Source organism: Semicossyphus pulcher, unplaced genomic scaffold, assembly GCF_022749685.1.
Source record: "Semicossyphus pulcher isolate SPU_LCO1_2020_fin unplaced genomic scaffold, fSemPul1.0.p SCAF_10, whole genome shotgun sequence".
Lineage (NCBI taxonomy): Eukaryota > Metazoa > Chordata > Actinopteri > Labriformes > Labridae > Semicossyphus > Semicossyphus pulcher.
In genome coordinates this window covers 680,001-698,756 of record NW_027211604.1, presented here as the reverse complement: position 1 = coordinate 698,756, position 18,756 = coordinate 680,001, and the positions used below count along the sequence as shown (strand labels likewise).

The following is an 18,756-nucleotide window of genomic DNA, read 5'->3' as shown; positions in this document are numbered from 1 at the left end:
CCTCCTCCTCTCTGTAGTATCCGTGTGTGCTGACAGTGAAAACACTGGGGATCAGAGGTCAGTGTTTCTTGGCCTCTCGTCTCTCTGATATGATTTTGGGCCTCATTCCTCGTTAATCACATTCCTCCCCCTGCAGACAGAAGAACTTCACATATATACGCTGTGTGTGTGTGTGTGTGTGTGTGTGTGTCTGAACACTCAGCTGTGACGTCATCGATGACAAGAGGAGGAGAAGAAGAGAGAGGACGACCCTGAAGTTTCAAACTGATGATGATGTCATTTTATCACCTGTTGCCATGACGACAGAGAGGCGACCTCTCTGTCGCCGGCCTGTCTGTGACCTTGGTGACCTTGACAGGAAGTAGATATTAGTGACACGAGATGGAGGACACAGCAGCAAGGATGATGGGAAACAACGTCTTATTTTATTTTACAGATTTTTTTGTTTTTTGTTTCCTGTCTCGCCAAAATAAAAGCCTGCCACCAGCTGTGTGCATTATGTTATGCTAATAGATGCTAATAGATGCTCATAATTCAGTCAGTGATAAACAGTCCCAACACTCGAGTGTTACCGAGCGTCTCAGCCTCACATTAGCATTAGCCTCGTGTTAATTAGCTTCATGCTGAACAGCTCCAGGCCTGTTAGCATGACGTCGCTAACACTCAGAGCAAATGTTGCACCTGCACATCCACTCACTCCTCATTAGCATCATATAATTAGTATCAGCAGGCCCTCAGCGCTTTGATCAGTGTTAGCCGCATGCTAATGTGAGCTGGAGAGGATCAGACACGGAGGATTAATAAACGGACGAGGAGGAGGAGGAGGAGGAGGAGGAGGAGGAGCAGTGTTGGCGCTACGGGCGGGCCTTATTGGGCCGAGCCCGGGCAGTCAGGTCATTGTGCCCCCTCTGATGAAAATGAAGAAGGAGATAAACAGTAGCTACTTCTGTATGTAAATAAATCAGACGTATTGTCCGTTAAAGAATGAGGCCTAAAGGATGTGCAGCGTTTGTGCTCAATAAACCTGCAAATGACTCAAAAAGACTCCGTCTCATTCTCCAAGCACACGCAGAGGGTTAGACGCTCCTCAAAGTGCGCTGCTGCAGGGCCGGTCTGCAGAGAGCTGGTGGGAGCTGTGGAGCAGTATTATAAGGGCTCTGAGTTTACACTGATCATGATGACAATTCCTTTTGTGTGACCAACGATCTGCTGATAATATATTGTCATTATTATTCTAAACAGGAGACCAATCAGTCCGGGGCAGTGCGAGGCGCGACCTCGGCACACGGGCGCAGACACACTTTATTATGTGGACGAGCTGCTGTTTGTCTCACTCAAAATAATGAAGCTGCGTTACAGACAGTGAAACTAGTACACACCTGTCGAGTCTGGGCTTTACACTAAACTGTTAGAGAGCTGCCCCCCCCCCCCTGCTCATCATCGATCTGTGCATGGAGCTGAGCTCCGTCAGTGTGCCACATTACCATTCGCATAACAAATGCTCTTCTTATTTTGGATGTGTTGTGTTGTTGTTGCTGGGCGCTGTCCGGTGCTGCCAGGTGCCGAAGTCTTTCACCTTGACACGTGAAGCTTTTTTGTCCTCGCCTTTAATCAGTTGTTTTAAGCTTTTAGCTGTTTGGTGAATGTTCTCAGGCCAAATTAAATAAAAAACGACATATATATCGAATGTGTACCAGAGCTGTTTCTTTCTTATCGCTTGTTGCTGTTCATTTCCTGTGGTGCTGACACAACAGTAACAGTAAACATTGGTGGTGTGATTGATTGGTCTGCCACTTATGCGTTAAAGTTTTCTTAATCACCGACTGGTAAACAAGAACAGCAGTCTGGGAGTTTGTTTGTATTCTGTATGGTTGTAGATCTGTTTATTATACATGTACATACACACACGTTAGCTCTCAAGCCTTTTATTATTGTGCCCCCCCCGAGAAGACTTAATGTCCGCCTATCAGATTCGTTCTGGCGCCGACACGGAGGAGGAGGAGGAGGAGGAGGAGGAGGAGGAGGAGGCTGTTTCCATGGCATGGCCTGAAGAGCTTGGACATAGATGAAACTGTATAATCTGACCTGTGTGTGTGTGTGTGTGTTTAGAGACAGGGATCAGATAGCTGAAGCTTTTAACAGACTGAACTTTAATACAAACAGAGTGAGCCTGCTGACTCTGACGCTCCTCTTAAAGGAGCTGACAGACAGATGTTAGTTAAACAAGTGTTGCAGCCGTCCCCGCTCTGCCCTATCCCAGCCGCCCTCTGAGGTCATGTTTCAAACAGCTGAGCTGCATCACCATCAGAGTCAGCAGGGACCGGGTTACTTTTGATGCTGTCAGTTTCAAACTGAGCTCTACTGGTTCAATAACATCAATAACATCCATCAATACAAACGATCAATAATTACAAATAAACACAAAGAGAGACTCTCATTGGTCACAGAGAGACACTGCTTTTTACGCCTGATGATGCCCCTGAACGCAGCACAAAGAGCAAGAAGAAAATAAGAAGAAGAAGACCAATTTCTTGGTCAGCTCCGTCACGCTGGAGGGTACCTGAACGCACCACCAGTCTGAGAGGAGCTGTCTGTCACACCTGTCACACCTGTCACGTGTTTTTGGAGGATCAGTTGTTTGAGTAATTTTATAACTTTTATGTCTGGGAGTGATTTTGACTCACTGTTTTAATATTTTATTGATCTGTTTGTTAGTTTGTGTCAAACACTTTGAGCTGTTTGGGTTAAAAATATGGAATAATTCACTTATTCTGTGCCTCAATCTGTGTGTGTGTGTGTGTGTGTGTGTGTGTGTGTTGTGGGTTCAGTCTGGGATTCATCGTCTGCTGTGAAACTCCAGCTGGACCTCTTCTTCTTCTTCTCCTCCACCTGTTGATCTTCATCCTCCTCTTCCTCTCCTCTGTTCCATCCTGTCAGGGAAACAATCTGCTCACCAATCAGAGCAACAAACTTCCATCAGTGTTGGATCTTCACCGGCTGTACAATCAGCTGCTGCCGCCTCTATCACTCAGCTCCAGCTGGAGCGGAGGAGGAGGAAGACAGTGTGAGGGAGGCTGAGATGTTTGTCCAGTTCTGAGGTGAACACTGAGTCCCTCCCTGCAGCAGTTCTCTGATTGTTGCAGCCTCAAACTTTTTCCTGGCAGCTGTTTTAAAGTTGCACTGCAGGTTGTGATCTATACTCATATTCATATATTCTGAAGGCCTGGGACAAATGTTTGAATAAGCCTTCTGTTGGCTGAGCCAGCTGTTTGTCTTCTGACATCACTTCCTGTGTCAAGACTCCAGACAAAATGTGTTAAACTGAATAAAACTCAGTTTCAGGTGGTCGTTGTGTTATTGTGTGTCATTCCAACATTGTGTTGATCGGATGTGACCATTTAAAACACTTAAGTCACACACACTGTACAGCGCAGCAGTGGACCAGTGTTCCTGTGTTCTGAATCCTAAAATCACAGTTTTTGTCAATGGAGTCTGGTGTGTTTGAAGAGAGCGATGTGACGTCTGTGGTTAAACAAAGAGGTCGCTCTCAGTAGGATCACAAACATATCATCATACACATAAACAAATGAAAGTATAAATGTAACTGTCTGGTGAATCAGACTGAGAGCTTCGTGTCTCTCGGCTGCTCTCCCTCTCTCTTGTAAACTTGTAATTCCAGGAATGTGCAGCTGAAATTTAAAGGGCCAGGCGGCCATTTTTAGCCTGTCAGTTCATAATTCAGGGTCACAGCCTGTGTGTGTGTGTGTGTGTGTGTGTGTGTGTGTGTGTGTGTATTCACACTGAACTCAAACTGCAGCTCTTCCTGAATTAAGTGAGACTTTAAATCTTTGTGTCTGAATAAAAACACAAACTGCTCCTCCTGCAGGGGCGGGGTCACTGCTGCTGCTCCTTCTATGGAGAGCAGTCTGAGCAGGAGGTCAAAGGTCACAGCAGAGAGTCTGATCACAAATCCAGAGAGAATCTGCAGCAGACACCAAAATATCAAAGAGTGAAGTTCAGCCTGTGTCACACCTGATTCAGCTCTCTCTGTCCGTTGAAGTTCAGTCTTAAAGGAACAGTCACCTGTTAGATATAAAGCTACAGCAAGCAGGTGGTTAGCTTAGCTTAACATAAAGAATGGAGAAAGTGTGATACAGCTTGCTTGTCTTAGCATAAAGACTTGGATTAAGGAGAAAGCTAACTTAGCTTAGCATAGAGACTTGAAACACGGAGATACAGCTAGCTGAGCTTACAATAATGATCGGAAATGGAGAGTAACATGAAGACTTGAAACAGAGCGAATAGCTAAATTAGCTTAGCGTGAGGGCTGGAAACAAGGAGAAACCGCTAGCTAACCACCTACTAACAGCAGTTTGTTTCATATGAACAAAAACTGAAGAGTAAAAAGATCAGTTTTGTTTTGTGTCAGATTGTTTCTTGGCTCTGAGCAGTTACCTTCTATGATGCTAAGCTAACCAGCTGCTTGCTGTAGCCTCATGTTTTCTGTATGGACATAGGGGTGCCGACCCGAACATCTGCCTCTAAAGCTGTGCTACTTTTCACTCACGTTACTTTAAGTTGAACAACTTGCACCTAAAGTGGTCATTTTTTGAATGGAGTTTGGTTTGACCGTTTCGGATGCGATGCGTTCTGATCAGGATGAATCTCATTGATAACCTCAGACTTTCAGGGCACAGTGTGATGCAAACATGTCACTTGAGTTCCTCTGAACTTTGACTTTCTGATCCGTTTATGTTCATGTTCATGTCTTCTTCTTTCTTGGCATAAAGTTCACTTTAAAGCTCTTCAGGAACTTCTGCAGCCTCTTTCTCATTTTTACGGAGCAGACACAGAACATAAACAGCCTGATCAGAGAAAGGAATCATGGGAAATAAAAATTCCCAGGGGGAATATTTGAATAGAAATCCAACATGAAGTGATTTAAAGCTCTTTTTTCTGATTTCACAGACGTTTCCTGAACTTTCAAGGTCGCCTGTGCCCCGAGTGGCAGTTAAACCCAGTCCCTCCTGGGTTTCTCTGTGAGTGTGTGTGTCTCTGAGTGGTATTGTATGAGCAGTGTGTGAGTGTCAGTGTCACAGTATTGAGAGCAGAGCGGTGCAGGAAGCTTCAGTCAACAGGTTTTATTCCTGCAGCAGCAAAGAGACAAAAAAAGGTAGCTTCAAGTTAAAAACAGCAGTCGTGACTTCATCTGAAAAACATCTCTTCTTTTATGTTTTATCTTTGTGAACTTCTTTATTTTCCTTTAATATATCTTTAACTTTACTGACGCAGCATTCCATCTCTGCCCATCGCTGTTTTCATAATCCTGCTTTGAATGATGGAACACTAAAAACCATGACAGCTCGAGCATGACCTACAAACCTTTAGCTTAAAGCACAAATGCTGATGTAACTTGTATTTTTACACCAAGCAGCAAAACAGAACAAATCTGAAGGAGAGAAAGGTCAAAGGTCAGACAGGAATGACAAGAAACATGGTGTTTGGATTATATTTAAATGAAGCTTCATTAAATTATGTTTTTACTGGATGTTTGGAGTCACATGTCCGGAAGCATAAATAATAAAATGTTCATGGGTTAGGTAGACGTACTAAGTGCTATGTATGAATGTTGACATTCTAAACTGAAATCATTAAAAACACTTCAAACCATCAAACGCACTCAGACAGAAGCTTGTCCACCCAAAGGACAAAACACCCAGATACAAACAGAGCAATGCAGTGTATGCAGGACAATGCACTGAGGCATGCAGGGACCTGTACATCAAACAAAACAACCCCTCCACAAACACATGGCCCAGCACGGGAGAGCCAGCTCCTCAGGCCAGGACTCAGCTGTCCAGAGGCTGACATTTCTAGCTAATAATGCTAACATCTATTAGCAAACTAATGACCTACAGAGGCTAATATTTCTAGCTAACAATGCTAACATCTATTAGCATACTAATGACCTACAGAGGCTAATATTTCTAGCTAATGATGCTAACATCTATTAGCATACTAATGACCTACTGAGGCTTATATTTCAAGCTAAAAATGCTAACATTTATTAGCATACTAATGACCTACAGAGGCTGATATTTCTTGCTAACATCTATTAGCATATTAATAACCTACAAAGGCTGATATTTCTAGCTAACAATGCTAACATCTATTAGCATACTAATGACCTACAGAGGCTAATATTTCTAGCTAATAATGCTAACATCTATTAGCATACTAATGACCTACAGAGGCTGATATTTCTTGCTAACATCTATTAGCATATTAATAACCTACAAAGGCTGATATTTCTAGCTAACAATGCTAACATCTATTAGCATACTAATGACCTACAGAGGCTAATATTTCTAGCTAATAATGCTAACATCTATTAGCATACTAATGACCTACAGAGGCTGATATTTCTTGCTAACATCTATTAGCATATTAATAACCTACAAAGGCTGATATTTCTAGCTAACAATGCTAACATCTATTAGCATACTAATGACCTATAGAGGCTAATATTTCTAGCTAATAATGCTAACATCTATTAGCATACTAATGACCTACTGAGGCTTATATTTCAAGCTAAAAATGCTAACATTTATTAGCATACTAATGACCTACAGAGGCTGATATTTCTTGCTAACATCTATTAGCATATTAATAACCTACAAAGGCTGATATTTCTAGCTAACAATGCTAACATCTATTAGCATACTAATGACCTACAGAGGCTAATATTTCTAGCTAATAATGCTAACATCTATTAGCATACTAATGACCTACAGAGGCTGATATTTCTTGCTAACATCTATTAGCATACTAATGACCTACAGAGGCTGATATTTCTAGCTAACAAGTATTAGCATACTAATGACCTACAAAGGCTGATATTTCTAGCTAACAATGCTAACATCTATTAGCAAACTAATGACCTACAGAGGCTAATATTTCTAGCTAATAATGCTAACATCTATTAGCATACTAATAACCTAGAGAGGCTAATATTTCTAGTTAATAATGCTAACATTTATTAGCATACTAATGACCTACAGAGGCTTATATTTCTAGCTAATAATGCTAACATCTATTAGCATACTATTGACCTACAGAGGCTGATATTTCTAGCTAACAATGCTAACATCTATTAGCATACTAATGACCTACAGAGGCTAATATTTCTAGCTAATAATGCTAACATCTATTAGCATACTAATGACCTACAGAGGCTAATATTTCAAGCTAAAAATGCTAACATTTATTAGCATACTAATGACCTACAGAGGCTGATATTTCTTGCTAACATCTATTAGCTTACTAATGACCAACAGAGACTGATATTTCTAGCTAACAATGCTAACATCTCTTAGCTTACTATTGACCTACAGAGGCTGATATTTCTAGCTAATAATGCTAACATCTATTAGCTTACTAATGACCAACAGAGACTGATATTTCTAGCTAACAATGCTAACATCTCTTAGCTTACTATTGACCTACAGAGGCTGATATTTCTAGCTCCATCCACCAGTCAGTTTAGAACTGAAGAAGCCTTTTGGATGAAAGGTGAACTTCAACCAAGTCCAGCTGCCTTTAGGATGAAGCTTAGAATCACATGAGCTGGATGTTACTCACCAGAAGTTAGACACATTTTTATGACTCCAAGTTTAACACGTTGTTTTTATCTTTTCGAACTTACCTTCTTACTTTTTCTGCTGGCAGAGCGTGGCTGCCATACACAGGACTTCATAAGAAAGTAAAGACCATAAGAAGAAAGTCAGTGAACGCCACACAGACAAAAACAAGGACTGATTGAAGGATAATGACATCAAATAAAGGAATGCACAAAATCATGCGCTCCACATTTAGACCTCATTATGAAATCAGAAGGTTGGATGAAAATAGACATGATGAAAATATGTGAATATTTAGACAGAAAGGCCAAAGAACAAATAAATGAAGTAATTCCTCAACGTTTAAAATCAGGAAACATTTTAAATTTCCATTGATCAGAAACTTCTTTGATCTCTGGTTGTTTTTCTCATCGAGGTTTCATCTGATTGAGGGTTTATGATGAAGATGGTGAAGATGTTCAGAGTCTCTGATCCACAAACTGTTTTAAGTTTGATGTTAAAACAGGACAGCATGTTAAAAGAATTCTTTCAATCATTCATTTAAGCCCCGCCTCCGTAAATGTTGTCCAATCATAGCTTACCAAAGATTCTAACCAGTCATCTACGTTATTACAAACATGTTCTAATGATTGAAATGATTCAAAGAATAAACCTCTGAGACGCTGCAAACAGGAAGGGAAAAACATAATAATAATAATGATAATAACAATAATACAAACACTTACAATAATAATAATAACTTTATTTATAGATCACCTTTAAGCTACCAGAGCACCTGAGGCTTTCTCCATCAGCTCTTTTAAACGGGCCTTTTATTTACTGCTGTAATCCCATAACTTCTTATCTAATCTTACTTAATTATTTAAATTGAATTATGTATTTACTTTTAATTGATTTTATAATTTAATCGATTACTTGATTCTTTAAGCCTAATCAATAATTAACATTGTAAAGGGGGGACGGGTGGAGTTAGAGGACAGATAAGAAGTTATGATGGATGTCAACAGTCTAATGAAATAATGTGGTTGCAGCCTCCAGAAGGTTTATTTTATAACACACACACACACACACACACACACACACACACACACACACACACATCATATAGACATTCCTGCTTTATGAGCGGGCAAGATTGAATGACAGATGGAGTCTCTTGTCGCTCTGCAGGAGGAAGAGAAGAGAACCAACATGGCTGAACTTCTATTTAACTGAGCGTCTCTGACAAACACCTGGACACGAGTCCACGACTGACTCTGTGTCTCACACGTGTCACGTTTCTCTGCTCAGCAGTTTAAGCCCTATAAAGGTGATGTTCGGCCTTTTGTCAGGGACAGTAACATATCTAAATACTGAGGGGCACAATCACAGCCCGTCGTGTAACATAACACTTACACTAGCTTAGCGCTAGCTTGTTGAACAAGCAATATGACAATATACAACAAGCTAACATCTCTAGCTGTCATTAGCTGACCAATGCTAGCATTAACTTGGTTCATACTAACTCCACACCTTCAAATTAAAATGCTAATGTGAGCTACAAACATAAACGTGTACTATCAGAGTAACATGTGAACCCCTCTCTCTCTTTTCACAGAGCAGGACGTCCTGTCAGGAGTTACACAAACTACCTGTCTGCCTCTTTTTATACATTCAAGGCAGAACAGGAAGTGATGTAATTCACCTGTGGACTCTGCCCTCTTCTTATTGGCTCTCAGACCTGAAGGTCCTCAGACAGTCGACAGTTGGACCCTCTTGCTGGTGTCTCGTTTGGTGCTGTGTGGCCTTCAGGGTCGTGGGAAAGAGCAGCTTCTGCTGGATGAGGATTTCCTCCAGAATCTAATATATTTGTGTTTGGATTAAAGAGATGATTGAGATGTTTGAGAAACCAGGAGGGTTAATCCTCAGCAGGGACTCACCACTTCACTCACATAATCACATTTTGATTGACGGACTGTTGTGCAGTATAGTATGAGTACTTTCACTGCAGCAGGGCTCTGAATACCTCCTCCTCCACTGTTGGTGTAGTATATACATTATACTGTGAGCAGCAGAGACGCCAGCCTGCAGGTCATAATCAGACTGCATAAAGATGGCCAACGCGTCTCCACCGCCTCTCGTTGTACTAGAAGCCAGAACGGCCCTGAGGCGGGCGCTGCCATGTTGAGCTGGTGACATCGTTTGTATCCAGAGTCAGTGCAGTGGAGATCGAGTTAATACTTCTGATTAAACTGCTGTTGAATCTGAATCATCTTATTAGATTTAATTTGTGTGTTAATATTTATAACGTGTGCGACAGTCTCTCTGACCGCTGGGATCAATGATCACTCACTAAAGTGAGGACTCCACCCAGCTGAAGATCTGCGCTCTGATTGGCTGTCGCTCTGTGCACATCAACAGCACATTAACAGGTTATTGTTGCTGTGCGGCATGGTGCACATTTCTGAATGATCTGAAAATAGAGACTCTCAACAGGACGCTTGCGACCTTGGCTGGGAATGACTTAATGCTTCTCTTAGATCACTCACTCACACACACACACCCACACACACACACACACACACACACACACACACACACACACACATGTACACTCTCTCTCTCTCCCTGGTGACTCACACATAGAGGCAGTAGCAGCAGCAGCTCGGTGTTGATGACGAGGTAACTCTTCAGCAAGTCGTTTGTTTGCACGAAACAGGAAGAAACAATGCATTTGCTAGGGACTACATTCAGCGGCGGATGAATCCACATATGTTGCTGTAGAGTGTGTTTCGAGCAGCCGGTCTGTGTGTGTGTGTGTTTACATGTGTGTTATATGAATTACATTTCCTCGAGCTGCCTCGGAATGGCTGTGTGTCACTGAAGTACGGTGGCGGCCGTGGCATCCACCCCGGGCCAGATAACCCTGAACTCCCAAAGCCCCTGTGCCGGTGAGAGGAGTTAACACCCACACGTTACAGTACTCAGAGCTCGATACCCGGCAGAATCATCATAGAGGACCTAAAGTACATAATAAATCCACTGTGTCGTCTCCCTCTCTCATCAATAAACTGTAGCACTGAGCGCCCCCTACAGGCCTGGAGCACTTCCGTTGTGGGCACTGGTTTTGCATCGTTGTATTTGTTTTGGACTTTTGTATTTGTTTTAGAATTTATATTGTTTCTGAATTTGCAGTCCGTTTCTTATCATGGACATCATTTGGCCTGATGCAGCGCGATTGCCCTTGTCGGGCACCGTCCTGAAGTCATTCAAGTTACTCTATAATCCACCGAAAGGCTGCAGCTGTATGTTAATGGACACATGAGACCGACAGACCTGAAATAATTACTTCAACACAGATAAAGGTCCAATAACAAGTGTTGTTACAGGATTTAAAAATAGTATTTAATTTACTGCTTACTTTACTTCTTGTAATTACGGTGGCCTGGAGGCACGGCAGAAAAAACAGAAACAAGAACGAACAAAAAAACACAACAGAACATAAACCAGAAATGTGACATGTTTTTTGCCCCTCTGAGCCACCGTAGATCAGTGTTTATACTTAAACCTACAGTTTCTGTAACAAATCGACTGTGTACTGACAATTATGAGTAGAAACATTTCAAATTCAGTGTTTTCTATTTTGTGAGGGCGTGAATGGTTTTTGAACCTGTGGGCCACCATACTGGTGGTTTTGATGCTGCATTAAACTGTCAGCACTAATAAGGAACATTTCTAAGAAAAAGGAGAGAGAGAGAGAAAGAGAGAGAGAGAGAAAGAGAGAGAGAGTTCATGTCAGTGTCTCTCTACCACCGTGAGAGAAAGATGCAGCAGTTTGGGGCTGAAACTTTCCCACATTAAACACTTGGACCATAAAAGGACACACAGATCCGTGACCCGCTCCCGAATCCTCAGTTTAACCCGAGGAGGAGCCCCAGCGGTCGGTAGGAGGCTGTCTGACCGCCCGGAGACACCGAGCTGACCCGCGTCGCCACCTGCTGCTGGTCCGCGCGCCTCCCGCGCAAACCGAGTCCAGCACGAGCGCTCCTCTCAGCCATGGCGTTTCATCACAGAGAGGAGCGGGAACACTTCGGTTTTTTACGGATTTTAACCAAACAATAATCCGAGTTTTCAAACATTTAGGAGCAGACCGAGAAGTTGCTGCTGCGGAAAGAAACCTTTTTAAGCGTTTGTTTTTTGCTCCAGAATCTCAAGTAACAGTCAAAGTACGAGTTTGATTTAAATAGTGTTAAACAGCGTTAAACCCACCGTCACCATGGATCTGTGGACTAACGGCTCCTCCGCGGATCTGTATCCCGGGACACAGCCTCCTCTGCGGGACTCCAACTCCTCCATAAACCACACCGCCGGCTCCCAGCACGTCCCCGCCCCGCTGGACCTGCGCCGGGCGGTGCCGGTGGGCATGGTGCTGGCCTTCTTTATCATGTGCGCCATCGTGGGGAACATCCTGGTCATCCTGTCGGTGGTTTGTAACCGACATCTGCGGATCCCGACCAACTACTTCATCATCAACCTGGCCATCGCGGACCTGCTGCTGGGGACCACCGTGCTGCCGGTGTCCGCCACGCTGGAGGTCAGATCATTGATCAGTTATATGTTATTTAGTGACGAGAAAGTGGATTTTATGTCGACAGAGAGAAAAAGGAAAGAAAAAAGTCAACAAGCAGAAATAAATAAATTAAAAAAGCAGTTGAAATAATGAATGTCTTCGCAGATAATGTTATAAAGAAAAAAATGACACACAGTATTAAAAGTGTGCGAGTGTCTCAGTAGGTGTGTTCATCCTGCAGCAGTGAAACAGGCTGTAATGGCTGCAACATAATCCTTGATGGGTCAAAGGTCGTCCACTAAAAGTTCTTGTTGTTTCCACTGACAGGCTCAGATTGTTATTCTAAGTGTGTGACAACATGACAGAAAGGATCCCTACAGAGATAGACCTTTTTGTTACAGAGGAAGATGATTGTTTTAACCACACACAGACGTTACATCGCTCTCTGCAGACACACCAGACTCCATTCATAAAAACACTGATTTAAGCTCACAGGACACAGGAGCTGCTGCTGCCTCGCAAAATTAACCACAATTCACAATTTGATCCTGAAAATCAGCAAAGTGTTCTTAAAGCTTGAATGATTCAATCTGACAGTTGTAATGAAAGTAATAGTTATTACTGTTATTGCATCCTGGACCGTACACACAGCTTTAATAACACACAGGATCTGAAGTCATCATGAGTCCGAAGGGATCGTTACAGGACTTTACTGTTTAACACTGACATAAATGAGCCTCCATACAGAGGAAACAGACTGAGCTGACCAGTGCTAACATGTTCTGGCTGCTAAGCATGTTAGCTCTTTAGCTAGAATCAGAACTTAATGAATAAATCTCTAGAGTATTCAGTAAATAAAATCGGTGCAGAGTCACAGACCTAAGTGAAATGCCTGAAGACCCTCCTGTAAAGAACCTGAACAGGAAGTGGGCTCAGGTACTTCCTGTCTCTGCAGATTCTGGATCACTGGGTGTTTGGGCGGATCTTTTGTGACATCTGGGCGGCGGTGGACGTCCTGTGCTGCACGGCGTCCATCATGTCTCTGTGCGTCATCTCCATCGACCGCTACATCGGCGTGCGCTACCCACTGCAGTACCCCACCATCGTCACTGAGAAGAGGGCGCTGCTTGCCATGCTGGGCGTCTGGGTCCTCTCCACCGTCATCTCCATCGGCCCGCTGCTGGGCTGGAAGCAGCCACCCTCACAGGTACTCACAATGTTACCCATAATGCGCCACTGAAAATGTATGGATAATAAAGTTGTTAAACTGTCTGTAAAATCAGCGAGTCTTCGTTTAATCGAGTCTTTGTCCCTGAAAGCGATCTGATACATGAAAGATGAACAGAGTTTAAAGACGAAGTAAATATAAGTTAAATGTACGATAAGCTAAAGATAACTGAACCCAACCCCTCTGACATCCTGCAGGACGACACGGTGTGTGTGATCACCGAGGAGCCGTTCTACGCCCTCTTCTCGTCGCTCGGATCTTTCTACATCCCGCTCTTCGTCATCCTCGCCATGTACTGCCGCGTCTATGTGGTTGCCAAACGCACCACCAAGAACCTGGAGGCCGGCGTGATGAAGGAGCGCCAGGAGAACTCCAACGAGCTCACCATGAGGATCCACTGCCGGAACCAGCAGGCGCAGGACGCCGGAGGGGGCGGGGCCTCGGCCGCACGCAGCTCGCTCAGCCTCAAACTGCAGAAGTTCGCCCGCGAGAAGAAAGCTGCCAAGACGCTGGGCGTGGTGGTGGGCATGTTCATCCTCTGCTGGCTGCCCTTCTTCCTGGCTCTGCCTCTCGGTAGGTCACATGTCTGCATCACCTGATCAGTGCTCATGATGGCCTGACCTGAGTGTGACATTAACCCTCTCAGTCCCATCACACAGACAGAGTTACACATTACACAATATATTTAGAAGAACTCCAGCCGTGTCCACGCCACAGCGGAGTGTGACTACAAACAAAGATGTGGACTCGCACCAGGCCACACAAATCAAGTCAAACATGGCTGATGCAATAAAATCAGTCACGATTCACATGATTTGAACATTTCATCTGGAGTAGATCATTCTGTCGTGTCAGGAAAAACGATCAGCGTTCTCCTCATGCCCTGATGTGTGATCAGAAAAGTTTAAACCAAACTCCATTAAAAAAACAAGCATTTTAAAAGCTGTCTGCATGTTTTCTTGCAGACTCTCATGAATGATTCAGATTCTGTTAGAGTTTAAACTCAGGGAGATGTTATTGCCTGACATGTCACAGCCGAAACAAATAAGTGATCATTAAAAATACTCAATAATTCAGCCGATCGACAGATGAAGCTCAAATTTCTGCCTGGAGGCACAAAGAGACGTTTCCTGTGTTTAACTGAACTCAGTCTAAAGTCTGGAGCCGCTTTGGATTCATGAACGTTTAACTCTGTAAATCAATAAAACAACATTACTCAGTGTAATATATCTTAACATTCTGTATTTGATATCCATATTTCCCCATAAAGCCACACTGAGCGTTCGGAGATGGATCAGACTCAGACTGCAGATGAAACATAGATGATCCTCCTCCTCAGAGTTAACCCGTCAGACCTGAACACAGAAAAACTGTTTGACTGAAGTTTTATTCATATTTAAATATTTAAACTGATCATCATCGACCAATCAGCAGCCAGAGTTTCAAGGACAAACAGCAGAAGTGTTCTCAGAAAAAAAGGCAGGAAGTCAAACTTCATCTTTCTTTGTGCTGATTTCACAAAACATGACGACACCAGACGTTCCACAGATCACAGCTGAGCCAATCAGAACACACAGACAGATACTGAGCCAATCAGAACACGCTGGTGTCTAAAGCTTGGTCCTTTGGCTTCAGTCGATGTTGTTCTGAATGTTTGTGACTTTTATTAATCGAAGAACATTTAGTTGAAATCAGTTTAAACGTTCAGCCTTTTTGCATCCTCGTAAAATGAAAATCAACGCACAAAATCCAAAATGGCCCACTTCCTGTCTGGCAAAAATGTTCCTTAAAGGTAAATGAAGTGATCCCACCTGACCTCATTGAACACACAGAGCAGCATTCAGCCTGTTGCTGCTTTAATACAAAACCTCCTCTGAACTTCAGCACATTCATTTCCTCTCCTGACTTCAGACGGACACGCTCACAGCAGGTCAGCTCTGATTCCTGCTCATCATTCAAGTCGACCTGTGCTCAGTCAAAGTTCCTGATGTCCTAAAAAGGTTCCTGCAGAAGTTCCTTTGGTTAACATCTTTTCCGAGATCAGTTCTTATCCTTTAAACATGAGCTGTAATAACATTGATTCAAGAGTTTGAGTCACCCACAATCCCTCTGGCTGCAGCAGGCTTCATAAGAGAGCATTAACAGGTTTAATATTACTGAGCAGCAGGCTGAAGCTCAGAGAAACAGACCTGTGATCAGAGGATTTAACGTGTTGACTCAGATCAGGAGGACATGCTGCACAAACGTTCAGCAGGTTCAAACCCAGCGTCTGTTTGGAAAGAGGCGGAGCCTAAAGACGGAGGCGATGACGCAGAGATATTTACACAGTGACACATTTTTGATGGTCAGAAATATTTAAACACTTCTCTTACCTCTGGAAAGACTCTGTGACACGGACCTTTATTCTGAAGGGACATCAGAGATAATGGTGGGACCTTTATTCTGAAGGGACATCAGAGATAATGGTAGATATGAACATTTAAAACACCAAAGTCACACAATAACACAAACTAACTGACAGACGGAGGCAGCAGCAGCTCCTGTGTCCTGTGAGCTAAAATCAGTGTTTTTATGAATGGAGTCTGGTGTGTCTGCAGAGAGCGATGTAACGTCTGTGTGTGGTTAAAACAATCATCTTCCTCTGTAACAAAAAGGTCTATCTCTGGAGGGATCCTTTCTGTCATGTTGTCACACACTTAGAATAACAATCTGACCCATCAAGGATTATGTTGCAGCCATGACAGGAGGGCAACTAATTGATAAAATTGATTAAAATTGATGATAAAAATAGTTAACAACGAATTTCATCATCGATTAGTTGGGTCTTTGTTATGACACACTGCACTGTGAAAACATCACTGGGGGCAGTCAGCCAATGCCGCAGCTCGTGCTGCTCATGTGATGAATTACAGGAAGTTAAAACGTCTCCGGTCTCCTTTGGGATAAACATGAATTCCTCTTCGATGAGGAGTATCTGTTTGTTGTGCAGTGCTGATGATGTGTCCGCCTTTACACGGACAAATGCACGATTACAGTTCCTAACGTTAAAAACAAACGGAACGGACTGAGACGTCTGTTTCCTCTCCTCTCCGTTTTGTGATGGGCCCATAGCCGGGCCGCTGATGAAGCAGCGGAGGACAGTATGCTGCACAGTGTTTCTGCTGCATGCATTTTGCAGCGGCGGCCCGCTTAAAACTTAATAAGGTGAAGAAGAGAGTACAGTTAAAGTGTGGAAGTGAGAAATAACCAGACTGAGTAACATGTGATGTGCTTGTCACCGAAGTTATTGAAACACGATTAATTAATTACAAAGCCTGTAAATAATGAGATGAATTTGATGTTTGAACATTTAGCCGTGAGAGCACAGGCACACAGAACTATCAGGAGAAAGAAACGGTCACACTGCCTGGACACTTCACAGAGACATGAAACAACGCTGAACAGCAGCCGCAGCAGGAACAAGCTAACGTTAGCCCGACTGCTACACCAAGGTAACACAGCGTCACAGTAACCGCAGACATCTCAGCAATGTGACACAAACACAGCAGAAATGAAGCTGGGGTAATTACCTGTGGAGCAGAACTGTCTAACTCAGCATCGCTTTTTGATCCTCTCAGCTCCCGTAGCTCTCTCCACCTCAGAAACGCCGCTCTGATGTTTGCTCTGGTTGTGTTTCTGTCTCGGTTGGCAGTGGAGGGACGGGCAGTTTGTTCCTTCCTGGTGGTTGTTTTTCAGCCTTTGTGGACACAAACCGGCTGACGCCGCGCACGCTAAACAAACTGAGCTGACCGTGTGAGCGTGCGCGGAGGAGCGGTGCTGCGCAGCGTGTGATTGACAGCGGCCTGAGAGACTGCTCGGCTCTGATTGGTTGTTGTGTTTCGGGAACAGTGGATTCTTACAAATGCCCTTAGGAGCTGTAGGAGGAGCAGAAGGAGGAGTCATTAGGAGCAGTAGGAGGAGCCGTTAGAAGCAGTAGGAGGAGCCACTAGCAGCAGTAGGAGGAGCAGTAGGAGGAGCCATTAGCAGCAGTAGGAGGAGCAGAAGGAGGAGTCATTATGAGCAGTAGGAGGAGCCATTAGCAGCAGTAGGAGGAGCAGTAGGAGGAGCCATTAGCAGCAGTAGGAGGAGCAGTAGGAGGAGCCATTAGCAGCAGTAGGGGGAGCAGTAGGAGGAGCCATTAGGAGCAGTAGGAGGAGCCGTTAGGAGCAGTGGGAGGAGCCATTAGGAGCAGTAGGAGGAGCCATTAGGAGCAGTAGGAGGAGCTGTTAGGAGCAGTAGGAGGAGCCATTAGAAGCAGTAGGTGGAGCCATTAGAAGCAGTAGGTGGAGCCATTAGAAGCAGTAGGTGGAGCCATTAGAAGCAGTAGGAGGAGCCATTAGCAGCAGGAGGAGGAGCAGTAGGAGGAGCCATTAGCAGCAGTAGGAGGAGCCATTAGCAGCAGTAGGTGGAGCCATTAGAAGCAGTAGGTGGAGCCATTAGCAGCAGTAGGAGGAGCCATTAGCAGCAGGAGGAGGAGCAGCTAGGAGCAGTAGGAGGAGGAGTAGGAGGAGGAAAACTGACGGAGAGTATTTGTGTCCGTCACGTTGTGTTTAAATGAACTTGTAATCGTGTGTTTGTCAGAACGAACAGTGCAGATTAAGCGATCGCTGATAAGCTGCGATTCGGTGGGACAGACTCTGGAGTACATTCTGGACTTTAATATTTCATGCCGTAAGTCAGAGACAGACTAAAGTGAATCTTTTGTTTATTCACGACAGAAACTTGAGCCGTGTCTGATCAAATATACTGTTAGTTACATTTCCCTGTTCTACTCGCTTCATGGCTGCATCCCCAATGTGCTTGTTATTGTCGTGGCCTCGTCTGTACTTTCCTTTTACAGAAGCAATTATTGAGTAAACCAAGATTATTAAGATTCATTAAGGAAAATACTGAAATTCGCATCTCAAATGTCAGTGTAGACATTTTAAGCATGTTAGCATGGTGATGTTAGCATGTAGCCTAAATCTAGCCTCACAGATCTGCTAGCATGCTGCAGATTGTTAAAATCATGTTTCTGAGACGAGACAGTCTGATGTCAGTTCTAATCATCAGTTTGACGACGTCAGTGTCCTGGTGCCTGAATGACTTTAAAACCACCACAGAAGAAGAGTGCAGGTTTGGAGCACAGACTATAAAAAGATGGCCGACATGACAGCTCCCTAAAAGTGAGTCCAAACCCTCTCTAGCGCCCCCTGCTGACTGGCTGCAGTATAGCTCATAAAGCCCGTTCAAACATGGTTTCTGTCATTATAGTCCGCAGGTAGAAACGTAACTAAAACAATCACTACAGTCATTGAAGT

General features: G+C 43.7%; 1 protein-coding gene across 1 annotated transcript in view; it reads left to right on the top strand.

The window, feature by feature from the left end:
- Nucleotides 1-11,895: 11,895 nt before the first annotated feature.
- LOC138596685 (alpha-1A adrenergic receptor-like) overlaps nucleotides 11,896-18,756 on the top strand; it is a 13,031-nt gene continuing 6,170 nt past the window's right edge. Inside the window, exons 1-3 of the mRNA XM_069667981.1 lie at nucleotides 11,896-12,213; nucleotides 13,145-13,396; nucleotides 13,615-13,990. Of these exons, the coding sequence (XP_069524082.1) occupies nucleotides 11,896-12,213; nucleotides 13,145-13,396; nucleotides 13,615-13,990 (946 nt within the window). The remainder of the gene's footprint in view (nucleotides 12,214-13,144; nucleotides 13,397-13,614; nucleotides 13,991-18,756) is intronic.